The following is a 25807-nucleotide window of genomic DNA, read 5'->3' as shown; positions in this document are numbered from 1 at the left end:
TAGGCCCCGACACGCGCTGGCTCCTGGGGCTAGTCACTGCTTGCATTCTACATCAACAGGATCCGGTGGGGGGTGGGAGAAAGGGTGTAACCCCCAAGCAGAGCGACCAAGGGGAGGTGGGGGTGGATTTAATTAGAAGGGGAGCAGTGACTCAAGAAGACAAGGTGAGGGTGGCAGAGGGCAGGGGAGAAGAGGGAGGGAATGGGGGGGAACTTCAGTGGATTTAATCAGCTACCCCCTGCCCTGTGATCTCTTCAGGGACCCCAGCACGAGGACTGCAGGGAAGTCTGTCCCTTGCAGCTTGCACATACAGAGCCCCTGGGATGGCTGTGGTGGGAAGTAGCAGCAAGATCTATCTCAACTTATCTGCTCCAGGCTGAGGTGGCTTGTGCCTGCTCCCAGCTAATGGAGACAGCTGGTTACGTGGCTGCTGTCCGCGCATCTCCACCCTGCGCTACGCAGCAGGCACGGGGCCAGTGCAGCTTCGGCCTAGGCCACGGTGACATCCTCACACAGGACAGCAAACTGTCAGTGTAATGAATGCAACACAGACTAGAACCGGTGCAAACTGCAGTACTAAAGGGGGGGCTGGGCAGCGGGAGGGCCCTGAGCCCATCTCCCACTTCCCAGCTGCGTTCCCTGCTCTGCCGCAGCCTCTGGGGCCCAGGTCCCCATCTGTCCCCGTCCCAGCTCTTAGCAGGTGTGTTGCGGGGGCAGATCTCAAAGCGCTTTACGCAGCAGGTTGGTAACGTTCAGCTCCTGCCTCTGGAAAGGGGGGTAGAGCAGGGACGTGCTGTGCCTAAGGCCAGGCACCGAGCCCGGCACCTAGAACCCAGCTCTGCTGCGTCCCAGGCTAGGGCGTGATCCGCTGTGGCTGCTGGCCCCGGTGCCCGATAGATCAGGCGCTCAGCTCCTGGGGTGCTGGGGCAGAGGGACCCAGGGAGGCTTCGTCTGACTCCACTGAAACGGGGACGAGCCAGGTCCCTTTGGCCCCATAGGTGCTGCCCCCTGGGATGGGTGCAGGCCAGGCTGCAGCTGCTGCCCACAGAGCATGGCTGGCACCAGGCTGAGATCCGGCCTGGGCTGGGCTTGGGCACGGCGGTGCCTGGCAGGGCCCTGCCCCCTGCCCATGGTGTAGCCCCCAGCCCCTCCCCCCAGCATAGCCCCTGCCCCTGGTGTAGCCCCAACCCTCTCCTGGTCCCAGCCCCTCCCCCTGGCATAGCCCCAGCCCCCCAACCCCCTCCTGGTCCCAGCCCCGCCCCTCCGGCATAGCCCCAGCCCCCCAACCCCCTCCTGGTCCTGGTCCCAGCCCCTCCCCCCCGCATAGCCCCAGCCCCCCCAACCCCCTCCTGGTCCCACCCCCACCCCCTGCCATGGTCCCAACCCCCCAACCCCCTCCTGGTCCCAAGCCCCTCCCCCTCGCATAGCCCCAGCCCCCCAACCCCCCCCGGTCCCAGCCCCGCCCCCCCATCATGGCCCCGCCCCTCCGCCTCCCTCCTGGTCCCGCCTGTCTCCTGCACTCAGCAGCCGCCGCCAGTGACCTCTGACCTCGGCCTGGGTCACGTGACGCCTGTCATGGCGGCCTCCATGGCCGCCGGTGGCGGGGCTGTGACTCGGCTGCTACTGGGGGCGGCCGGGGGGCTGCGGCTCCGCCCGGCGCGGGGCTTCCGCACGGCAGGTGGGGCGGGGCGGGGCCGGGCCGGGGGGGCAGCCCCCCCAGTCTCCGTGGGGCGGGGCACCCCGAGCTAGGGCAGAGCCGCGCGTGGGGCCCCCACAGCCCCGGGGGAGAAGCGGGCTCGGCCCTGGCCTGCCCCGCCTCGGGCCTCCCAGCGGGAGCTGCCATGGGGCGGGGGGGGACCCCTGTGAACTGGGCTGAGCCCCACCAGACTCATGTCACTATTCTCACCCTAGTGGGGTGTGATTGCCACCCCCGTGCAAGTCGCACGATGCTGGTGCGAATGGTGCAGACGGGGTGCGCACTGGTGTGCGACGCCCGGCTGCGCACCAGGCTGACTTGTTCTGCAGGAGCCTGCGTGTCACGCGTTGGGTGTTGGGTGCCTACAGGACGCACCCCCCTTCCCGCTGCCTTTCAGTGTGAATTGGGCTCCTAATTCCCTTAGGCGCCTTCCCAAGGTCTCGGTCCAGTTGGGATTAATGGTCCTGCCATATGGGCTTGAGCCTGACGCTCCTTCTGTCCATTGCCTATTCGAACTGGGCCTATTTTAACCTGCCATTCCCATCCCTGCTGCCTCCCCCTGCCCCGTCAGGGACATCCCTGCGCCACCGCCTCGGGTACCGTCCCAGTACACTCTTTGCCCCGTGAGCTTTCACGCTCCTGCCCCGCTCAGGCTGGGCTGACGGGCCCCGGGGAGGTCGTCTGCTAGCTGAGCTGCAATGTATTTTTCCCAGGGGTGTTCCAGGCGGAAGACGAGAGCTGCACAGCGGAGCCCGCGGGCGACATGTAAGTACCAGGTTCTTTTTGCAGCCATCGCGTTGGAGGAGTTACGCTGCCTCCTCAGCCAGGATGGTCTCTGTTTTCAGAGGCTGCCAGACCTGGTCCAGAAGGATGTGGGGCAGTAGTGGGCTGAGCGCAGCACTGGGGTGCAGGATGCCTGGGTTCTAATCCCAGGGCTGACCTCAACTCCCTGTGTGACCTCTGGCAAGTCACTGCCCCTCTTTGTCCCTGGTCAGTAAAACGAGGATCATACCTGCCTCCCTCACCAGGCGGATGTGAGCACTGGGGTATCCAAATGATATTTCCAGATCTTGCCCCTGCCCTCTGTAGGGGGGCTCAGAGAATGGGGTCCGGGGGGGGCTCTGCAGCCCTGCAAGAGTGGCAGCATGTCCACGTGGGTGCAGCGCTGGGCTGGGATTTGGGAGACCAGGGTTCTGTTCCCAGCTCTGTCACTGGGGCAAGTCTCTGGGTTGCTCTGTGCCTTAGTTTCCCCACCTGTCACATGACTAGGATGAGCCTGACCTTGCTCTGTAATGCGCTGTGCAACCTGGGGCAGGCGTGTGGCTAATGCCTGTCAATCGCCCTGGTGGAAGAGAGAAGCACCAGGATTGCCCCGTGGTCCCATTCCAGCTGGCTGGCAGGCTGCCCTAACATTTGGAGGTCTGCTGCGTGTGCCCTGAGAACTGATCCCCCTCACCCCCGTCAGCAGCCCTGGCTCCCTTCACTCTATATAATCCTGCTAGCCCCCGTCTTCCAGTGGCTGCAGTAAGTGGCCGAATCTGATTGTGTTTCTCCAACACCCCTCTTCCCTCCTCTAGAGTGAACGTGGTTTTCATTGACCGTTCTGGGTGCCGGATCCCCGTGCAGGGGCGCGTGGGGGAGGACGTGCTGCGTCTGGCCCAGAGGCACAACATCGAACTGGAAGGTCTGTGCCGCTCTGCCCTCCCCTGCCCCAGGCTGGGTGGTAGACAATTGGGGATGCAGACAGCTCCGTGGGCCGGCGTGAGTCAGGCACTCCCTGGGCCCCGGCAGCTGCCAGCGTCTGGTATGGCCACGGGAGCACCTGGAATCTCTTCAGTGCTCCCTCCCCCTCCCTGCATTTCAGGGGATTTTGCCAAGTCCCCAGAGGGGGGCCATGATGCAGGGAGGTGGGAAGGGGCAGGGCGGGGTCAAGCTCATGGTCCCCGCACGTTCCTCCCTGTAGCCGGACTCCTGTTCCCCCCAAGAATCCAGAATGGGGGCACTGAGGCAGTCAGGCTGCTGGAGGGTGTCCCAGAGCTGGACCCGGGGGCAGGAGGGGTCAGAGGTGAGGGACTCATGTAGTCTGCCCTCACTACAGGCACACGGCTGGGCTCCCCCTTCTCCCTGGGGGCAGCTCAGGCACCCCCTCCCCCCTTCCACCGCAGGGGCCTTGTCTGCCCCCTGACCCTCCGCTCTTGTGTTCCTAGGCGCCTGCGAAGCCTCCCTGGCTTGCTCCACCTGCCACGTCTATGTGAGCCAGGAGTTGGTGGACAAGCTGCCTGTCCCTGACGAAAGGTAACGGCCTCTGGGCGCCTGGGCCCTGCTGCCCCCCCCACACACACACACACCAGGAAAGCAGGGCTCTGTATTCCTCCCCCCGTGTGCTGGATGCAGCAGCAGGGTCCCTGCTCCTCACCGTCTAAACAGACCAATGAAGAATTTTCTCCATTTTACAGGTGAGGGAAACTGAGGCCCAGAGCCAGTCAGTGCCCCTCCCCCCGGTCACCGCAAGCATTGCCAAAGCTGTGACTCGAACCCAGGGCTCCTGGGGCCCAGTGTTTTAGCCCCAAGCCTGTTCTTTCCCTTTGCAATACTGGGTGGGGTCTGTTCAGCTGCTGCCCTCCTCCCCCCCAGCAGCGGCTGCATTTCAGTGAAAGTCGCCTGCGTTCAGCCTGGGAAATGCTGCCAACCAGCTAACGTCCCCCTGCCATGCGGACTCACCCTTGACTCTTCGGCTTCCCTAGGGAGGAAGACATGCTGGACCTGGCCCCGCAGCTGCAGGAGAACTCCCGGCTCGGTTGTCAGATCATCCTCACCAAAGAGCTGGAGGGGGCGGAGTTCACCCTGCCCAAAATCACCAGGAACTTCTACGTGGATGGCCACGTTCCCAAGCCCCACTGAAGGCTGGAGGAGTCTCGGGGCTGCCCGTGGCTCTGGGGCTGGGCCTTAGAGAGCCCAAAGCAAGGGGGGCTGGTCGGAGAAAGCTCCCCCGGGGGGCCTGCTGGTGACATGGAGAGGTGGGGGGAGGGGTTGTTAGTTTTATAAGCCCAAGGTGAAGTGCCGAGCTTCCTACAGGCCTGGGGGCGGGTGGGGGGAAGAGGAGGAAGATGGCAGCAGCAAAGATGCTAGAATAACCCCCCCGAATCCATCCCAGCTCTGCCACCCCCTCCCCAGCAGCGACGTGGGACAGAGGAGGAGAGGGGGCCGTACAACAGCCCGGCCTTTTCTGTTCAGGGAACGTGTATTTATTGGTGGTGGTGAACAAACCCCGCAGCCCATCCCGGGGAGCGGAAGGAGGGCAGGTTGTGGGGGGGCCAGCAGGGGGCGCTCTGCATTCACCCTGCCTGGAGGTCAGTTTCTCATGGCGTGCTTTAATATACATGAGGGGCCTTGGTGCGTTCTCTGTGCCATTTAACGTGGGACGGCAGGGACCAAAGCAGCATATTCTCTGGGCTGGTCACAGTCACTCACCCTGTAACCTCAGGATCAGGGCCACTGCCCCTGCTGCAGCCACATTTTATTATATTAAAGCTCACGTTTGTACAACACGCTGCCTGCTCTCTTCCCCGGCCCCCAGACCTGAGACTGTCCGCACGGGCGCAGTAGGGAGCAGAGAGCCGCTCGCTCTCCAGCCCAAGCCGAACACTCGTTACAGCTGAGCTGAGCGTCAGTGGTACAAGATTTACCCCTCCTTGGTGCCACCCCCACAGGCTGAGGGGCTTCGGAACCTCACAGGCAGCTGCAGAACCGGAACCCTTCTGCAGCCCCCCTGGAGCACGGGAGGTGGCTGAACGTCAGCCAGGGAAGACGAGGGGGTTGCCGGGTTACACACGCTCCTAGCAGGTGTCTTACCACCACACGCGGGAGCTGGCTGGGCTGGCTGCTGCGCTCCTCCCTTGGCATCGGTGCTAGACTCAGCGGGATGCCTCAGGGGAGCTGAGCTGCCAGACGCCCCAGCATCCTGGGGGCTGGATCCCACTGAAAGCCAGGAACCAGCTTTGCCAGCCAAACGCCTGTCCAGGTGCTGACTATTTTACCTGTCTGCAAAGAGAGAACACTGCATCTGCCCCCAGACAGACACACACACACCCCCCTCTGCTAAACTGTTGCTGTCTGGTTGACAAACAGTGGTTGTGTCCCACCCCAGAGATGGCTGCATTGTACTGATGGGGCCGTGCCCCTGCCCTTTGGGGCAGCTCCACCCTCCCATGAGATGTGCACAAGTGGTGCAGCAGAAACCCACTCGACCATCTCCCCACCCAGCCCCCACTGGGGGGGTGGGAAGGGCTGGGAACAGTCACAGCAGCTTAGCAAGTCATTGCGGGCGGGGAGGGGGGGGGCGGTGTCTGACCTGAAGCCTTTTAGCTTTGGTGGCATGTGCCGTGTCACTCTCCTGCCTGGGGAAGTGGGAACATTCCAGCCCCTTTAGCTCCGTGGCAACAGGACCTGCGTCCTGGGTGTTCTCCTGACCACCCTGCGTGGTTTGGCGTTGGTAGGACAGCCGAGGGCAGGTGGTCTGAGACCCCCCAGACTCAGCCCATGGAGGGTCTGGATTCCTGAGCCCAAGGTCACTCACCCAACAGGAACTGAGCTGAGACCTCAGCCTGCTAGGGCACCCCGGCAAGGGAGGGGATGCCAGAGCCAGGCCTGCGGGATTCACCTTGCCCAGCTCGGCCACGTCCAGGCCCCCAGAGCCTGCAGGAGACCTGAGACCCAGACCAGCTCTTCCCCCAGGCTTGTTCATTGGGGGTATTACAGTCGGTCCGATGACCCAGTCCCAAAGATCTCCCCCAAGCCAGGACAGAGGGAATGGGGGGACCCAGGGACCTGCCCGTGCCATGCAGGACAGCACTGGCCCAGCTCCATTGCTGTAGCCTCTGGACCGTCCAGCCGCTCTGCCTGCCACGTGCAGCACCATGCGCCCGAGGGGCTCCCAGGCCCAGCAGGACCCTGGCTGTATGCACAGATCCCCAAGCCAGAAGGGACCCCTGGGAGCCCCTAGTCTGACCCCCTGCATAGCCCAGGCCAGAGTGGCAGGGGGAGAGGAGGGAAGTCTGAGCAAATGCACCCTTGGCATAACCACAGCAGTATGAGGGGGGGTCTCCAGCGCTCACAGCTGTGGGTCACATGCATTCACTCACCTGCCAGGTTGCCTTTGGGGCTGCCCCATTGACTGGGAGGCAGGGACTAGCTGAGGCAGGGGCTGCGCTGCTAGGTGGGGGGAGAATCACCCCTAGGTGGTGCTCACCATCCACAGCCCGGGCAAGGGGGAGACGGGGGGGTGTCCGGGTCTCCCCCAGCCCCACTGGGATGAGAGCTCCTACCCCTGCTCCGGGGGGAGCCGCTCTGGGGCCCTCCCACGCTTCAGGGCTTGGCAGAGCAGGGCAGGGCCCTGCCCCCTCCCAGCTGCAAACCCGCTGCGGCCCCTCCCCCCAGAGGGGGCAGACACCCAACTGCTGGGGCAGGTGGGCATCACCCCCCCCCCCATACCAGCACAAAGAGACACGAGACCCCCCCCCGACCTGGCCAGGCTTCCTCCAGCCCGGGCCGCCCCGGCCCTCCGGGCTCTTATAGGGCGAGGCCCCGGCTGCCCAGGTGTGTCCGGTTAAGTCCCCGCCCGCCCCCCAGCTGGGGCTGCGGCCTTGCTCCGGCCGCTCCCCGCAGCGAGGCTCCCGGCCCCGCGCATGGAGGGGGAGCTGTTCCTGGACGGGCACCCCCCCGACTTCTCCCTCCTGCAGCAGCTGCTCTTCCCGCCCTGCCTGGAGCCGGAGCCCGGCAGCCCAGCCCGGGGCCCGGCCAGCCCGGGAGGGGGAGCCAGGTCAGCGCTAGGGCGGGGCAATCCGGATCGGGATCGGCCCCATGGACCTGTCCCCGGGGGGAGAGACGAGGAATCGGGATCAGCTCCATGGATATGTCCCCCCGGGGGATCCGATTCCCCCCCATGCACCTGCCCGTAGGAAGGGAATCCGGATCAGCCCCACGCGCTTGCCCCGGTGGGAGGGGAGGATCCGGATCAGCCCCACGCGCTTGCCCCGGGGGGAGGGGAGGATCCGGATCAGCCCCACGCGCTTGCCCCGGGGGGAGGGGAGGATCCGGATCAGCCCCACGCGCTTGCCCCGGAGGGAGGGGAGGATCCGGATCAGCCCCACGCGCTTGCCCCGGGGGGAGGGGAGGATCCGGATCAGCCCCACGCGCTTGCCCCGGTGGGAGGGGAGGATCCGGATCAGCCCCACGCGCTTGCCCCGGGGGGAGGGGAGGATCCGGATCAGCCCCACGCGCTTGCCCTCGAGCTGGGCGCGAGCTCGGGGCTGTTTTGGGCGGGCAGCTCGCGAGCCGCAGCCTCCAGCTGTCATTGGCCGGGGGCTGCGGGCGGGATCCCGAGGCCGGCAGCACCCAGCCGGGGGGAGGGGGCAGGTCGATGGGGAGCTGAGCCTAGGGGCTGGGAGGGGTCTGTGGGGGCTGAGGGGGCTACCCCTGGGGATGGGTGGGGGGAGGGGCTGCCCGGGTGGGGGGAGAAGGATGGGGAGGGGAGGTGCCCACGGGGGGTGAGTGGGGAGCTGCCCCGGGGGAGGGGGAGGGGATCAGGCTCCGGGGGGGGAAGCTGCCCACGGGGGGAGGGGGAGGTGCCCACGGGGGGTGAGTGGGAGCTGCCCCGGGGGAGGGGATCAGGCCCCGAGGGGGGGAAGCTGCCCACGGGGGGTGAGTAGGGAGCTGCCCCGGGGGGAGGGGGAGGTGCCCAAGGGAGGTGAGTGGGAGCTGCCCCGGGGAGGGGGAGAGGATGAGGCCCCGGGGGGTGAGTGGGGAGCTGCCCCGGGGGAGGGGATCAGGCCCCGGGGGGGGGGAAGCTGCCCACGGGGGGTGAGTGGGGGCTGCCCCGGGGGAGGGGGAGGGGATCAGGCCCCGGGGGGGGGGGGAAGCTGCCCACGGGGGGTGAGTGGGGGCTGCCCCGGGGGAGGGGGAGGGGATCAGGCCCCGGGGGGGGGGGAAGCTGCCCACGGGGGGTGAGTGGGGGCTGCCCCGGGGGAGGGGGAGGGGATCAGGCCCCGGGTGGGGGAAGCTGCCCACGGGGGGTGAGTGGGAGCTGCCCCGGGGGAGGGGGAGGGGATCAGGCCCCGGGGGGGGGAAGCTGCCCACGGGGGGTGAGTGGGGGCTGCCCCGGGGGAGGGGATCAGGCCCCGAGGGGGGGAAGCTGCCCACGGGGGGTGAGTGGGGGCTGCCCCGGGGGAGGGGGAGGGGATCAGGCCCCGGGTGGGGGAAGCTGCCCACGGGGGGTGAGTGGGGAGCTGCCCCGCGCCCCCGCCCCCCTCCCGCGGGCCCCTGGGTGCTCCGCCCCCCTAACGCCCCTGTGCTCTGCTCCCCCAGGCCCGCGGGGCGCCCCCGCCCGGAGCCCCTGCCCAGCATGGCCTGCTGCCTGCAGGTCCCCGACAGCAGCGCCCTGAGCTTCCTGCAGGAGTCCGCCCAGCGGCTGCCCCAGGCGCCGGGGGGCCAGCAGGAGCCGAGCCGTCCGCCGCCGCCGGGGCCAGCCGTGCGCCCAGGGCGCAGCGCTCCGCCGCAGCCGCAGCCCGGGGCCGGGGCCAGCCCCCTCGCTGCCCTGGGCACCTGCAGCCCCATGGACACCCTGAGTCTCATCAGCCTGCACTGCTCTCATCTGGTGTCCGGCGCGGCGGCGCCAGCCAGCCCCCCCGAGACTGGGGCAGGGCCCCCGACGAGGTCCCCCTGCCCCCTCCCCATAGACTTCAATGGCGACCCGCCCAGAGAGGCCGGGGCAGCGGGGCAGGAGGGGCGGAGCGGGGAGCCAGGGGCCGGCGGCCCCAGCCAGCCTGAGCCGGGCTGCAGGAGGAGAAATCCCCGCAAGCAGCCCGCACCCAGCCGGAGCGCTGAGGCCCGAGACCCCTCTTTCCAGGGGGTGACCCTCTGCATGCGCCTGTGTCTTTGCCAAGGCAGCTCCGATGGGTACCAGCTCCTCATCCGCCCCCAGTTCAGCAGGTACAGGGCTCCTGTCGCAGCCTGGGCACTGATCACTCTCTCTGCTAGGGGAGACCGGACTTGTCTGTCTGTCTAAACTACCCCCATAGGCACCAGAGATAGCTTGCTAGCTACCCCTATGGCACCCAGTATTTATCTACCCATCCACTTACCAAACATGCCCATAATCTGTCTATCTATTTATCAATCTATCCCCATCCACCCCCCCTCTCTCTATCCCCATCCACTATCTATCTCTCTCTCTCTCTCTCTCTCTCTCTCTCTATCCCCATCCACCTGCTCTATCTATCCATCCCCATCCACCATCTATCTATCTATCTATCTATCTATCTATCTATCTATCTATCTATCTATCTATCTATCTATCTATCCCCATCCACCCTATCTATCTATCTATCTATCCCCATCCACCCCCCTCTCTCTATCCATCCCCATCCACCCGCTCTATCTATCCATCCCCATCCACCTTCTTTCTTTCTATCTATCTATCTATCTATCTATCTATCTATCTATCTATCTATCTATCTATCTATCTATCTATCCCCATCCACCCTATCTATCTATCTATCTATCCCCATCCACCCTATCTATCTATCTATCCCCATCCACCTTCTTTCTATCTATCTATCTATCTATCTATCTATCTATCTATCTATCTATCTATCTATCTATCTATCTATCTATCTATCTATCTATCTATCTATCTATCTATCTATCTATCCCCATCCACTCCCCATCTCTCTCTCTATCCCCATCCACCCGCTCTATCTATCTATCTATCTATCTATCTATCTATCTATCTATCTATCTATCTATCCCCATCCACCCCCCTCTCTCTATCCATCCCCATCCACCCGCTCTATCTATCCATCCCCATCCACCTTCTTTCTTTCTATCTATCTATCTATCTATCTATCTATCTATCTATCTATCTATCTATCCCCATCCACCCTATCTATCTATCTATCTATCCCCATCCACCCTATCTATCTATCTATCCCCATCCACCCCCCTCTCTCTATCCATCCCCATCCACCCCTGCTATCTATCTATCTATCTATCTATCTATCTATCTATCTATCTATCTATCTATCTATCCCCATCCACCCCCTCTCTCTATCCATCCCCATCCACCCCTGCTATCTATCTATCTATCTATCTATCTATCTATCTATCTATCTATCTATCTATCTATCTATCCACACCCCACCCCTCATCTATCCCCTCCACCCCTCTAGCTAGCTATCCATCCCCATCCACCCCAGTATCTATCTAGCTATCTAGGTATCTATCCCCATACACCCCCCATCTATCCATCTATCTATCCATCCCCATCCACCCTCGCTAACTATCTATCTATCCCCATACACCCCCCATCTATCCCCATATAACCCCATCTATCTATCCCCATCCACCCCCTCTAGCTATCTATCCATCCCCATCCACCCCCGCTATCTATCTACCCCCATACACCCTATCTATCTATCTATCTATCTATCTATCTATCTATCTATCTATCTATCTATCTATCTATCTATCTATCTATCCCCATACTCTCTCTCTCTCTCTATCCCCCCCACACCCATTATTTAGCCATCCTTTCCCATGCACACACCCCGCCATGGAGCTCTCTCCAATCACACGTGTTGTAGCGTGCCTGTCACTGTGCTATCTACGGGCTGAAAGCAATAGGAAAGAATGAGTCACACCAAAGAGGGCAGGTTCCCTGCTTTATGATTGTTTGTCATGTCTGTGTCTGTGTCTTCTCCAGGTGCTAAAGGAACCGCCAGCCCCAACTCCTGCCATCTGTCTTGCAAACTCCCCCCCCAACCCCAAGCCTTTGGATACTGGGGAACTGTACAGAGCTCTGTGTAGGGATCCCCTTTCTGCAGGGTGTGGGGGTCAGAGATACTGAGCTGGGATTTGTCCTTAAGGATATGATCTGACAGTGTGTTATTGTAACACAAATTATGTCATTTCCCCATCCCAGGCTCCATTGTCTCTCCCCTAGTGCTTTCCGCTCATATCATGATCAGGTTTATTTATTTGGGGGGGGAGGGGAGAGGATCGTTTGTTCTCTGGCACTTTAAACTGCAGCCAGTTGGAACTGACTTAGGACCAGAGGCATTGGCAGACCATCTCAGCCCCAACACCCATCTAGTCCAGGACCCAGTCTCTGCCAGTGGCCAGCCCCAGCTGTTTCAAAGGCAGGTGTAAGAGCCCGGCAGTAACAGCTGGGGGATAATCTGACCCCCACTTGAAGTCTCTATCAGAGAGAGGTTGGTTTAAGCCCTGGAGCGTGAGGTTTACTGTCTCTTCCAGTAATATCTCGTACTGCAGTCGGGTCTTCTCGCACTTGCTAACGTGTCCGTCAAAATACATGGCAACCACCAAACGCCTTTTAAAGTTACAGAGCAGAAGAAAAGAGACTTCACTTTGGTTCTGTTTTCAGCCTTCTTTCGCCTGGAGAGATACATGGAAATGTTGAAAATTCACATTCGGGCCGGTATCGAGGGGGAAGTGTTTTTTAGCCACCTAACTGTTTTAGGAGCACACGTTCCATTGACTTTTGAAAGGGACGTTTGTGCCTAAATCCCTTCAGGTATTTTTGAAAAATTCCCCCTCAGTCCTTAGGCAGTTGGGGCCTGATTTGCCGTTGCCACATTCAAGGAAAACAGAAATTGGCAAATTCAAACCGAGACTGGGAAATCCTTTTTTAAATGCAACATGTAAGTAGGCCATGGACCGTATTGCAACGGGAGGTCCCAGCGGCCTAGAATGTAGTGCGATTCCAAGAGGGATTGGACAATATGTGGATCTGCAGAGCTCTAACCGCTAGTGCTAATAACCATTTTGGAAGGGACATTAAACCTCCAATCCCTAACTACTAGGGGTTAGGATCAGACCTACATGGGGGGCAGATTACCTCACATCTGCCTGCTCTGGAGTTTCTTGCCCCTTTCTCGGAAGGAGCTGGTGATTTGGGAAGTCCTAGGGCCTGCGTTGTACAGGAGGTCAGTGATCACAACATAGGTTTTATGATCTATGACTAAGTTGTGCTGTCCTCGGACTAGGCGACCCGTAGGTCAGATCCACTATGGCAACTCCTCTGTCCTGCACCTCGTACTCTCATTGGCACCAGTGGAGAGAGGCTGTGAAAAACAACAGGCTGATCTGGGAGCACTTTGTGCCCCCTTTGCTGGGTATCCGTGATTGCCCAACAAGCAGAGGGATGAAAAATCTGACCCGCGGTAGCTAATGTTTGTTGGTTTGGGAGGAAGATTTGTTAAATGCTGTTCCACTGTTTTTTTGCTCTTGGTTTTGTTTGTTTGAAAGTAATGTCACAACCTGGTAAGATTTGTCTCATCTAATCTGTCTGCAGTGCCACGTGCGGGAAAAGAAGCCGTAACCCAAATCCAAGTCCCATCTCTTTAACAAGAGAATTCTGCAGAGCCAGCAGTTCTGAGGAGGATCAAGGCTCCCTCTCTGTCCAGAGTATGTTGCTTTTCAGAAACAAAAAAACCTTTACTATCAAATGGTAACACTCTGAACCGATGGGGGCAGCTATATGGGGCCCGATTCTCCTATTGCTGGGAGAAATTTAGTCCTGTGCGGAGACCAGCTTAAGATCTATACCCCACTTCAATTTCTCTCTAGCCAGATCCTAGCTGGTGGAAATCAGACATAGCTCCAAGGAGCAGCCAGAGACTTACAGAACCGCAGGGTTAGAAGGGACCACGATGGTCATCTACTCTAACCCCCTGCCAAGGTGCAGGAGTTGTTGTGTCTAAACCATCCCAGACAGGTGGCTCCTGCCTCCTTTTGAAAACCTTCAGTGAAGGAGCTTCCACGACCTCCTGAGGCGTCTGATGCTGATTTATGCCAACTGAGGATCTGGGCTTTTATAATTGACGTGCTTCCTCTCACATGTACTTACTACCAGGGGTGGCACTTACTTCTGTGAGCAGTCCCCTTAACTTCAACAGGCAATACTCATGGTTGTAAGCGTAATACGTACTTGTATGGCTGGACACTGGCTTTGTAATTGTCTTATTTAATTCTAGGGTTAGTTTTGGAGACAGTTGATAAGAAAAGCTATGACAAAATAAAGTTGCAACAGTACTGTACCTATTGTGACTTTCTTTTTCTTTTCTTCCGCCACACCACAAACTGAAATCATATTTATCCACCAGAAAGGAAATAGATCTCAAAGCCCTTTCCCTTGTTTTCCAATACCTGGGGATTGTGGTTTTAATACACCCAGAGCTGTTGCTTTGTGACATAAGGCACATCAGACATTAGGCACAAATTTGTAACGGTGAGCGGTGACTCACCATGGGAAAAAAGCTACCAAGGGAAGTGGTGGGGTCTTCATCTCAGGAGGTCTTTATATCCAGACTGGGGAGGCGTTTTAGCAAAACACAAGTGATTGGGCTCAATATAGGGGTAAATAAAGGGGTGAAGTGTACTGGCCTGTGGCAGGGAGGAGGTCAGGGTAGACGATCTAATCATAGAAGGGTAGGGCTGGAAGGGATGTCAGTACGTCCCCTGCACTCAGTGCATGATGCTTAAACTCCACGAAGCTGTGCAATAAAGCCACCACGCAGCCCACGTCTGACCTTTGTCTTTTCCTTAGGCGCTAAGTGTTGCGCTTCCTGCCAGACGAGGAAAACTCCCCTGTGGAGGATTGCTGAGGACGGCATCCCACTCTGCAACGCTTGTGGCATCAGGTACCTGTGATATATGCTGCCAGTGTTGCTTTCTGAAACTGTGCACAAAAGGGCCAGGCCAAGGTCTGTGCAAAATGAAATATGTGGGTAAGTGTTTGCGGGATTGAGGCTTTTAGATTCCTGTATTCAGGCACCTAAACGAGCAGTTTGTTGCCACGTTCTGAGCACCCAGCAGTTCCCGCTTGGGTTCAAACTGGGGAGGTGCCTGGCATAAGATGGCAGTGACACCAGGCCCTTATTTAGGGCTTAAATCAATATTGCCGGCTCTCATGATCTTATTGGGAATCTTGCAATAATTGGTGTTTTTCTGGAAGCACCAGCTCCCAGAGTCATGTGATTATCCAAAACACTACGCTTTAATTTTTGAAAAATGGTTCAGAAAAAAGCTTGAAACTTTGAAAATGGTCACAGAGCTCAAAACATGCCCCTAGTTGACCATATGAAGGCTCTGAAGCCAGACAGCAATGACAAAGAAATCAACATTTTATTCTTTTTTCGGTTGGTTTTGAAGCTAACCCCTTGATGTTTTTGAGGGTCGGCTGCCTGGTGGTTTTTGAATACTTGGGACTGGCAAGGCCACTAAATATGGATTTAGGAGCTGAACCCAGGCCCAGATTCTCAAAGGTGCCTAACTCCTCTTGATTTCAAGGCACCTAAACACCTTTGAGAATCTGGGCCCCATTTCCAAAATTCTTGGCCCAAGGCATTTTCTTAAATAAATTCCACCCTAAATATCCCCCTTCTAAGCAAAGGGAACATTTCAAAAGACTAAGGGGGAAATAAAAGGATTATTCCACTTTTGGCTAAAAATGTATTTATCTGAACCAACTTATTCCCCGCCCCCCCCCAGGTACAAAAAGTACAGGATACGATGTTTCCGCTGCTGGAATATCCCGAAGAAAAGTGGAAAACCTTACTCCCGTTGCTCTAACTGCGGAGACAGACTGCGCGTGGCCGTGGCCCAGCAGAGAACCGGGAAAAGGTCATTCCCATTTTATTTATTTATGTTTTAAAAAGGAACAGCTCTGGCTGAATCGCAACATCCTTATTTTAAAATTAACCCCCCTGCACCTCTTCCAGAGCCTTTGCTCAGACAACCTGGACAGTGGACGCCACAGACTTGATGCAGTGAAATTGTTGATACTAGTGAAGGGGAATGGAAGGAGTGAATTGTGTAAATGTATCAATGGAGGCAGCTCTTGGTTACCCTGAAGTTAGTTTGTGCTTAGAGGGTAGGGTTACCATATTTCAGCGAGCAAAAAAGAGGACGGGAGGAGCCCCGCCCTAGCCCCGCCCCTGCCCCTCCCACTTCCCGCCCCCCCCTGACCTCCCAACCCTCCCCCCGTTCCTTGTCCCCTGACTACCCCCTCCTGGGACCCCTGCCCCTAACTGCCCCCCAGGACTATCTAAGCCTCCCTGCCTCTTGTCCCCTGACTGCCCCAACCTTTATCCACACCCCCACCCCCAGACAGACCCCTGGGACTCCCACGCCCCATCCAACCACTCCCCACCCACTGACAGCCCCCCCCCAGAACTCCCAACCCATCTAAACCCCTCTGCTCCCTGTCCCCTGACTGCTCCGATCCCTCTCCGCACTCCTGCCCCCTGACAGCCCCCCCCAGAACTCCCAACCCATCTAAACCCCTCTGCTCCCTGTCCCCTGACTGCTCCGATCCCTCTCTCCACTCCTGCCCCCTGACAGCTCCCCCCCAGAACTCCCAGCCCCCTACCCCCCCCCCCGCTCCTTGTCCCCTAACTGCCCCCTCCTAAGACCCCCCCCAACTGCCCCCCAGGACCCTACCCCCTACCTGTACCCTGACTGCCCAAAACTTTCTCCACTCCCCCCAAAAAGCCCCCCCCGTTTCTTGACCTCCACCTCCAGAACCTTCCTGCCCCCTGACCTCCTTACCCTGCTGCTCAGAACAGAGTGTTGGGCTCTGTGCAGCCGAGCCGGACACGTGGCTGAGCTCCCCTGCACAACAAAACCCGGTCTGGCCCTGCACAACAAAACCCGGTCTGGCCCTGCACAGTGCTGCTGGACTGGGCTGCAAGGCAGCTGCTGGCTCAGAATGCAGGGCGGATCCGGCTCCTCTACAGCTGCTCCTGAGTCCAGCCCGGGACTTCCCTGCAGCCCTCCCAGCCACTCTCTGCTAATCCCGGACATTGTGAGTGCTTTACAAATTCCTCCCGGACGCTATTTTTAGCACACAAAAGGAGGACATGTCCGGGGAAATCCGGACGTATGGTAACCCTATTAGAGGGTGAAATTTACCCTTCTGCAGAGAGTCAGAACAAAATCTAGGGCCTCTTGTTCCATTTCAGCAAGGAGCCTTGTACTGCCTCTTCCCACATATTAAGTTTCACCTACTGGAGATACTTTCCTCTGGAAAATAGATATTATTTTGCTACAAGAAGTTATTTTGCAGTAGAAACATTCTCATCCTCTCTGTACTCGGGGAGTGTGTGCGTGCGTGTGTGTCTCTCCCTCCCTGGCCCTGCTGAAGGTGAAGAGTCCTGCCCTGTGTGTGTGTTGTGAGGCAGGAAGGAATTGCCTTCAAGTAAAAACAACACACACTTGACCTGACGCAGCTGGACCTGTCTGCAGGCAGAAGTTGGCTTGTGCACCGGGTATTTAAACATGCTACCAGCCTCCTTTCTTCGTCACTTGCCTTTCACTGGCTTTTCTCTCTGTTGCATTTGTCTCCTGCTGCAGTGTTCGCCTGCAGTAGTTTAGCAAAGTGACAGAGTTGAAAAGAGACGGGACAGGCTGTGGGCTCAACTTAGCAAGAGGGAAGTGGCTGATTGTAGCTCTCCCAGTAGCACTGGTTCTAGAGTGATTTCTCGTTCCCCCTTCCCCCAGCTCCCCACTCTGGCCTGCTCTCAAATATTTTGGAGGTTGAAGGCTCTGAAATGTACCCATCCTGCACCTCTGTCTCTCTGCACTCTCAGTGCATCTTTCACAAGAGTCAGCTGGGCGCTGGGTGGTCCAGTGGATCCCGCCCTGGCCAGCGAGTCAGGAGCTCTGGGTTCCAGTTGTGACACTGGCTCTGCACTGATCTCCGGTGAGTTTTCACTCAAGGCCTCTGTTTCCTGCTCTTTGGGGCCGGGAGTGTCTCTCGCCCTATGTTTGTACAGCACCCCAGTCTCACTTGGGGTCTTCTCATGCCACTATAATACCCACACTTCCCCGTGACCATGGATGCCTGCCTCTGATCCAGGCCTTTTCACTCCTACAACTCGAACAGGGGAACCATCGTAGTAACTGTAGGTTTAAAGGACATAATTGAATTAGGCTCCTTTTGTTTTATTTTCTAGAAAATGCGACGACCTCCTTAAATCTCAAGCAAGGACTCTTTGCTATTAGCCGGGCGGCGGGCTGCGAAGCAGAGGGCACTGGTATCTGCTGGAGTGAGCAGGAGACCAGCGCGGCCCTGCAGTCTGAGCGGAGGGATGCGAGACGCGTTGGCTCAGTCCAGTTGCCTTTAGGACCAGTTGTTGTTTTTCCCCTGCCTCTCGGGCTGCTGTGTTCTGTAAAACGAAGGTTCGATCCTGCCTTTGGTTTGCGCGAGCGACTCGGGAAGTGGACGAGAAAATGAACCCAGGTTTTTGCACAGGTGATGTTGTTACAGAGCTTGAATGAGGGGTGGGAAAATAAGAGTTTGACTCTTAAGCTTGCTCCTGGCTCACCTGGCGGGTGTGAGTGTGGGGAGCTGCTTGTTCGGACCCCAGGACACCCTGGCCAGCAGTGATACGCCCGGGGCCTAACCTGTCTTGACTGCAGAACAGATCACTGCAGCGAGGCTCTTTCTAGCAGTGGGGCAAATGCAGACTCCAGAATAAAGGGAGATCATTCCGGATGTTAAAGAAAATAACATATTAGCTCCATTCAGATAGTAACTTGCACCTGAGGCAGCAACAATCGGTGCTACGGACATGAGCCGAACATGTAGATTCTGGCAATGCTTAAAAAACCCGCTCAGAATGAAATGAAGCTTTGTTAAGGGGTTAGATCAATATTCGTTCATGGGCCCCAATGAAGAGCTTTCCTGTTAACATGCTGATGTCTTTCCAAGGAGAGACACGAAGACTTGTAAACTTGCAGGGCTCAGACTTCAAAGCTTTTATATTTGCTAATTTAAAAAACTAAATAACAACAAGTTAGTTGGGGATAATGAATATGGAACCTCGTTTGTTTTGTTGCACTAAACTTGGTAAGGGTTGCACTTTTTGAATAGAGAGATTATCTCCTTCGTTAGCTTGTTCTGCATTTCAGAAACTTATGTCCAGTCTCAATTAGTTTGTTACTTAAAATAGTACCTATGGGGCATTCTTGTACAAAATGATTATCTCGATATATTTATATGTGTAAATAATATATTTATTTTTGCAGTGCGGCACTGTTTACACACACACACACACACACACACACACACACACACACACACACACACACACACACACACACACACACACTTTATGTGCCAAGTTGTGAACTTGGATGAAAATGGCCATGCTCCTTTCTGGTACAAATGTTCAAATGCTCCAGCGTGGTGACAATGCGGGGAAGATGTGGTTTAAGATGATTGGGTGTTGGGTTTTTTGGCTTTCGTTCAGGAGTGAATCTAATGGTTGCACTTTAGAATAAAACTGGCTTCTTGTTGCTGTGTATGGAAAGACTCTACTCGGGCGTCCCTTTTGAGTTTCGATGTGACATGTTGGTTTCTCCCGGGAGATATAAAGCCAGGCCTCCCCTATTCACAGCTGAGTCAATCCATTTGAGGCGCTATCTCAGTGGTTTACAAGCGGCAAAAAGAGTCTTGAAATCAATGGGTGTTAGATGCTTAAACACCTTAGAGGAGCCAGGCCTAAGTGACTTAGGAGCCTAGCTGTCTCCAAGAGCTTTACCCATGAGCAATCCCATCTCTACTCAACACAGCACTTAAGCATGTGCTTAAAGTCAAGGTCTTTGCCATATCGGGGCCTTAATAGGAGGCCTAGAGGCAGTGAATTCAGATGTTCCATGGCTGGATGCAGTAGTTATTACTAGAGAAACCATCTCAGGGGCATTATTTTCCTGTCTCTGGCCAGTGACTATGGACGTGGTTTATTCTGCCGATGAACTTCTCAAAACAACGAAAACCCTGAGAATGGACTGGTCCCTGCTTTTGCACAGAAAAGCCCCCCTGTGAAAAGGGAGTGGGAAGCTTAGAAGTGTTGACCTCGGAAAGGCGAAGACGTGAGGTCGGTACATAAAATAAAGAATGGGCAGAGAAAGGAGAGCGGGAGTTTCTGGTCTCCCATGTCTCATCACGCAAGGGGCCAGGGGATGTTCAGTTAAAAGATGGCCACTTCAAAACTGATGGAAGCAAATGCTTTTTCATACCGTGTGAGTAGTCTGTGGAACTCACTGCCACTGGAAGTCATGGAAGGCAAAAAAATTAGCAAGATTCAAAGGGGAATTGGAAATTTATATGGCTAGCAAGAGTATCCGGAGTTCTCCTAATTAGTTGTACAGAATTGGGGGGGGGATTTTGAACCTTGTGCTTCAGGGTTTAAGCCCATCTAACTAGTAGACACCATCCCACATCTACTCCTGGGGTGGGTGTGGTTCTTGTGCCTTCCTGTACAGCACCTGGACTGGGCACTGTCGGAGATGGAGCTTGGGTCTGATCCAGCCTTGGGATTCCTGTTGATGCTGTTTCTTATTTACGCTGCTTGGTGGTGCTGTTGCTTCTGCTAACTATTAAGGCTCTGATTCAGCAAAGCGGTGGGGCTTGTGGCTGACTTTAATACCGGGTTTAACTCCACTGAAGTCAAAATTAAAGCCGAATGAAGGCTCAAGTGCTGGGCTGAATTGACTGAAAAGCTTCTGACGTGCAGTGCACGGAGGCCAAGGCGGGATACAGCGTCCAGGGGTTTCATGATTTATGATGTTGTATAATAAACTGACTGTAACTCCCTGGCGAATGCGTGTCACATGTCCCCCCCGGGCTAGGGGAGCCCGGATTCTTTAGGTCAAGCTCTAGTCGCTCCTGCTTTTAGTCCTGCCGGTCCCAGGTTCGATGCCCGGTGTGTTGGCCTTTGTAGGGCACAATTGTCATGGTATCGGAGCACACCTTGTTAGCAGCTAACTCGTAACAATCCGGCATAACCGTGAGCCTCACCAATCTTCCCCTTGTTCTAATCCCCACGATGTCTTTGGCATCCATTCCGCAGCCTTTGGCTTTGGCTCCATCCCTGTGTGGGCACGGGGTTTTTTCCCATGTTTCTCCCTTGCACCGGCATCGCTGGGGCTTCCTGGGAGCGCCACTAGTCTGGGCTTGAGGACCAAAGTTTGCAGAGTTCAGGACCAGGTTGACAAGGGCCCAGCACCTACCATCATTGGTTAAGATCTGGGATAAATTGCCCAGGGAGGTGGTGAAATCTCCGCCCTTGGAGATTTTTAAGAGCAGGTTGGACAAACCCCTGTCAGGGATGGTCTAGATAATCCTTAGCCCTGCTAGGAGGGCAGGGGACTGGACTAGATGCCTCTCGAGGTCCCTTCCAGTCCTACGAGTCTGTGATCGGGGCTCAATTTTCAAGAGAACTCAGCTCCCGTTGAGGAACCATAGCAAGGGGTTAGGCGACCAAAAGTGCTCTGCACATGGGAGTGGAACTCTCTGGAATATCTGGCCGCAGATGGACTTGGAAATGAGGCTTCGGCCTCTTCAGAGAATTTGGTCCAATCTGTCTACGTTGTACATTTCCCAGCGAGTCCTCCACCCACACGCGTGCACTAGGGGGAAGGATAAGGGTGCGCACGAGACCCAGCTAGATCAAACCCAAACTGGCAAGCCCAGAACTACGCTGGGGTTAGGGGAGAGCTTCCCGGAGGGGTGCAGTCCTGGGCGTTCTCACAAGAAGTGTTGCAAAGTGGAAGGAAGTGAGAGGACTGCAAAGACTGGCTCGTGTGAGAAACTCTGCAGCGAATGCCTAGCACAGAGGTCTTGGTGCCATGGCCCCAAGCACTTTTATAGGAGACAATGTAGAAAAGAATGTGACACTTCACATTTACGGGTCAGAGTCTCAGCTGTGTGAACTGGGCTTGCGCTGCTGATGTTGATGGAGCGACATTTATTTACCCTGGCCAGGATCCAGCTATCCCCACTGCTGAGGCTGTTAGCGACGGTGCCACTTGCCCCCTGGCAGCTGTCTTGAGCCGAGAGTGGGCTGGGAGGTCATTTCCCCCCCCCCCCCATGCGAAATTGGGTTTTTTTTGTTTAAAAATCAGGTTAAAACAAAAAAATGGAATATTTTTGGTTTTCCATTTTTCACTGAAACCCTGGACATTTTGACAGAAAACATTTTCCTGTGAAGATTTGCGTTTTTGTCAAAAAGCCGTTTGCCCCCACGCATCAACCCTCTCCCACCCCAACTTTTTGATGGAAATTTTCCCACCGTCCCTTCCCACAGCCTATGATGTTTCCTGAACAGCTGCTGGATGGGAGTGGCTTTTTTGTCACACACACACACACACACACACACACCCCCAGTGTGGTTTTGAACCCAAGGTTGGGTCCTTGTTGTTTTCCTGTCCCATGGCTGGGAGCCGTGAGAGATCAGTTCACAACGACCCCGTCACTCCGCACTCGGCAGCGGCGATTTTAGCTACTTAGACTTGACCCCCAGGTCTGTGCATTTGGGGCCGAGCACAGCCCGGTGCGGGGGCCGGTCAATGGCTGGGGCCAGAGCTGGTGAGTGGGCGTGAGCGGTGGCTTGGCCTCGCATTGAGTCTCTGGGCAAGGCAGGGATTCGAGGCTGGGAGGCTGTTAACATTTGGGATCCACTGGTGGCAATTGGTCTTGTGCTGCTGACTTTGCTGGAGGGACATCTCCTTACCCCAGCTGAGAATCTGGCCCCCACAGCCAAGGGAGCTGGTTCCCAAAGAGGAGATTACGTCAGCTCAGGCCTTTCAAAAAGAATCTGCGTGTAAAGGATGAACACAAACAGCCCGGTTAGCAGTGGACCCAAACTCCCAGTGCAGCGGTTGGCTGCTGACCTGGGTTTAATTCCCTGTTGGGCCGTGGCCTGGGCCAAGGTAGGCGAGGGAATATCTTGCATTGGCCCCGCTTTGGTGCTGACGCCGAGCTCTGCGCCTTGGCCAGGTCTGTCTGTGCCTGTTTCCCGTCTCGACAGCGGGGTTTGCATTTCTCAGGGCGTTGTGAGATTAAACACAGCGCAGGCCGCGGTGCTCCGAGACGGTGGGGCTGGGGAGGGGCGTTGGCGCCAGGGCATTCCAGCTTTCTAGCCCAGGCGGTGGGGAACCACTTTGGCCCATGTGCTGGCTTGGGTGCAGGCCATGCTGGGGCGGGAGCTGGCACTCGTTAAAACACAATGATTTATTTATTTGGCTCTCCCCTGAGCAAACTGCAGGAATGTTTCCCGGGCAAATGGTCAGAAGGATCGACACGGCCCCGGAAGCAGGACACTGCAAGCGCCGAGGCGAGTGGGGGGCCGGAGGAACTGACATAGGAGCAGCTGTAGAAAGAACTGGAAAGCTCCTTCCCAGCCTGAGGCTGCCTGCCCCCGGCCAGTCTCAGTAGCTCCCCCACCTATTTACAGGGAGCTTCCACTCCCCCTTCCCTCCCCCCCTTGTGCTTAACCATCAGCACACGAGGCCGACAGATGCCACTCGTGCCTGACGCAGCCAAGCACTATTAGCACTTCTCCTCCCCAGCGTGCTTTGCACAGGAGGGCAATGGCATTAGCCTCATTTTACAGGTGGGGAAACCGAGGCACAGCAAGGGCATCCTGCAGGCCAGTGGCAGAGCCCAGGAACCCGACTCCCAGGCCTACGCTCCGTCCCTTTGACTACGTGCTTTGTGGGTCATTGCCCGGGTCCAGCCTGCCCCTCGGGTGGAGCTGGGCTCTCTCCAGGGCTGTAGGGCACTAGCCGAAGTGCAAGGCGACGAGCTGTGCGCTCCGACGGGCTGCTCTGCGCAGTTTCCGTAGCAAAGGAACTGCGGCAGGTGGGGTGTGTGTGATTTTTTTGCCAACGTTAGTTTGATCAGCGAGTTTGGCCCTGTTCTACCAGTCGGGCTTAGTCCCCGTCCTCGGTAGAGCTATCCTGGGATAAACCCCTTTACACGGGTGTAACCGCATCCACCGGACGGGCAGTGCGTGCTGCTTTAACGAGACAGATACGGTTAAATCGCCGCAGTGGCTGGGTGTAGCCGAGCCCTCAGGCGCTGACCTCTACCTCGCTGCACGGCCCAGGGCTGTGAAAAATGTTGCGTTTTGTGACCAACCTGCAGCTGGGGTGACGGAAGAACCGTTCCCTCATCCCAGCTCCGGCCCCTCGGCAAGGTGGAATAACTACAGCGCTGGAAACCCCCTCTCCAGGGAGGCAGGAAACATCCCTGCTATGGCACAATGCTGCAGCCAGAGCTGTGCCCCCAGAGCTACGGCGGTTGGGGTGTGAAATAAAACATGTAGTTCTGCCAACCTGCCCCTTGGTGTAGACAGCACTCCGGGGCGGACGAAGGCTTCCCGCGGCCTAGCTCCCCGTGCGCGGGGAGGTGATGTTCCTTTCGTTGGCATAGGCTGTGGCTACACGCTGGGTTTCCGGCAGCACTGCTGTGCCGCTCCAGCCTGGGAAAGGCTCATGCTCCAACATTTCACCCGTTACCCAGCTGCCGATTCTGGTGAGGCAGGACGACCGGCTGCCCGTGCTCTCGGCAGTAAAACGCTGGGCCGGGGGGAAGAGGCGAATGTTCAATCTGCTAGAGAACTGGCTCGGAAACTCCCCCCAGAGAGAGCACTGGGCCAGTGCTGGCGCCAAACCCAGGTCACATGCGCGTAGGAGTCTAGTGAAGACCAGGGCTAGTCCACATCCAACCGCTCAAACAGCAAGACCATCGCTCACTGTCACTCTCGCACGACTGTTGTGACACCCACTGAGCGCCTGTTTGCCTGTCGTTTCTGGGCCGTTTTAGTAAATGCAATTAAACACGCTGCAACCTTCTGTAACAGATTAATGACCTGCTCACATTGTAGCACAGCCTAGCCAGCCCCCAGGTACACCAGCCACCGTGGAGCGGTGCGAAGGGGAGTTCGTTGTGGCTTTTGCTACACATTGTAGGCGTGCAGAATGAGTCATTTCTGTGGCCTGGGAGCACTCGGGCCCAGCAGGGGGTGGGGGGGTGGCATTGTGGAACTATTATCACAGCTGTTTTTAAACCCAACTTTACCGACTTGTCCTTTCTTATTCCTCGGGGAAGCATGTTTTAAAACCCTTCCCAAGCTGCGAGGCCAGCACTGCTGAGAGCTCGTTCATTACCTAGTGCATCGTGGGCCCCCGCCCGCCCGCCCACCCCGAACATTAATTATAGTGCAGCTCGCAATGACGCAGGCCCGTTCCTCAAGCCCAGGCTGGGGGGGAGCGAGAGAGAACGTACAAACGCCGTGAGAAACTCGACTGGAAAATAGCCCTTTTACCCAGCCGAGCTTCACCAATGCAATGAGCCCCTGGAAAAGTTTGCAACTGGTTCAGCTGCGATCAGAGAAGGGCCCACACTCGTTAGCGAAACCTGCCCCAAACGAAGGCCTTCATTAGTACATTCCGCTTGTAGCTTGCGGTTGAACGGGGAACTTTAAGCCTGTGTCAACCCTCTACAGAATACCACCGGGGGGGAGGGGAAGCTCAGATGACTCACAGCCTGAGTCTCTGGGATGCTCAGGTCACCGCAGAAAGGGGCCTCACGGTGGGTGGAAGCAGCCCTTTAGAAATCCCCGTGGGGCAGGGGGGCCGGCAGGTGCAGAGATGGCAGAAGGGCTCAAGCCCGGGGACAGACGGAGCGTCTGGCCGTAGCCGCAAGGGCTCCACAGGGATTCTCGGCGGGCCCGGTGGGCGTGGGAAGCAGAGCGTCACTTACACCCAGGGGCGGGTGGAAAACAGGGAGTGCCAAGGGGGCTTCAAGCTACCTGCAGGCTCCTTCCCCTCGCTGCTGCGAGCGCATGGCCGGCGCAAAGGGGGTTTGAACCGGAGCCAGGTCTGCTGCTGGAAATCTCCCTGGAACGGCTCCTGGCGAACGCGGTGGGTTCGCTCCGGCTCAGGTCAGCCCTACGCTGGTAGGATCCTTAGCCCAGCAGCCCCACTGGCAGAGACCAGCCTGGCTGGCTGCAGCCCTAAAGCCAGGCTTGGCTGGGGCCGGCCCTGCTGAATGGTCTAGCGGGAACATCCTCAGCAGAGACGCTTGGGTTGAACCTGTCCCTAAATCTTCCACTTCCAAAGCAGGACCCAGCATCGACCCCGGTAGCAGAACAGCCCATCACTGACCCCCTCCGGGGAATCCCACGCCCCGGTTGGGATGAGCCAGGACAGGCTAGATGCCCCCCGCCCCCCCTCTGAGCTGCT

General features: G+C 57.3%; 3 protein-coding genes across 4 annotated transcripts in view; 2 read left to right on the top strand and 1 right to left on the bottom strand.

The window, feature by feature from the left end:
• Positions 1–25807, bottom strand: part of LOC135977035 (uncharacterized) — a 348641-nt gene that overhangs the window by 187658 nt on the left and 135176 nt on the right. The window lies entirely within an intron of this gene.
• Positions 1522–5242, top strand: FDX2 (ferredoxin 2). Its single transcript, XM_024112519.3, has 5 exons — positions 1522–1678; positions 2410–2461; positions 3274–3380; positions 3904–3991; positions 4441–5242. The coding sequence occupies exons 1-5, from the start codon at positions 1576–1578 to the stop codon at positions 4595–4597; spliced, it is 507 nt and encodes a 168-aa protein (XP_023968287.3). The 5' UTR covers positions 1522–1575; the 3' UTR covers positions 4598–5242.
• On the top strand, positions 5396–20348 carry ZGLP1 (zinc finger GATA like protein 1). 2 transcript variants are annotated; one of them, XM_065575654.1, is made up of 6 exons: positions 5396–7514; positions 9059–9682; positions 13065–13177; positions 14319–14416; positions 15267–15394; positions 17728–20348. In XM_065575654.1, exons 1-6 carry the CDS (start codon positions 7381–7383, stop codon positions 17774–17776), a joined length of 1146 nt encoding a protein of 381 aa, XP_065431726.1. In that variant the 5' UTR covers positions 5396–7380; the 3' UTR covers positions 17777–20348. The 2 variants fall into 2 exon arrangements, with proteins under 2 accessions (XP_065431726.1, XP_065431728.1); XM_065575656.1 differs by lacking the exons at positions 14319–14416; positions 15267–15394; positions 17728–20348 and having other exon boundaries at positions 13065–13809.

The sequence above is a fragment of the Chrysemys picta genome, chromosome 22, assembly GCF_011386835.1.
Source record: "Chrysemys picta bellii isolate R12L10 chromosome 22, ASM1138683v2, whole genome shotgun sequence".
Lineage (NCBI taxonomy): Eukaryota > Metazoa > Chordata > Testudines > Emydidae > Chrysemys > Chrysemys picta.
Note: the sequence above shows the minus strand (reverse complement) of the source record. Positions and strands in the feature narration are given on the sequence as shown.

Excerpts from the sequence above, each read along its gene's own strand:
- FDX2 (XM_024112519.3), top strand. The coding sequence starts at position 1,576 with ATGGCGGCCTCCATGGCCGCCGGTGGCGGGGCTGTGACTCGGCTGCTA. Across the intron at positions 1,679-2,409 it reads GCGGGGCTTCCGCACGGCAG|GGGTGTTCCAGGCGGAAGAC; the intron begins GTGGGGCGGGGC and ends TATTTTTCCCAG. Across the intron at positions 3,992-4,440 it reads CTGCCTGTCCCTGACGAAAG|GGAGGAAGACATGCTGGACC; the intron begins GTAACGGCCTCT and ends CGGCTTCCCTAG.
- ZGLP1 (XM_065575654.1), top strand. The coding sequence starts at position 7,381 with ATGGAGGGGGAGCTGTTCCTGGACGGGCACCCCCCCGACTTCTCCCTC. Across the intron at positions 9,683-13,064 it reads ATCCGCCCCCAGTTCAGCAG|TGCCACGTGCGGGAAAAGAA; the intron begins GTACAGGGCTCC and ends ATCTGTCTGCAG. Across the intron at positions 15,395-17,727 it reads CAGCAGAGAACCGGGAAAAG|AAAATGCGACGACCTCCTTA; the intron begins GTCATTCCCATT and ends TTTATTTTCTAG.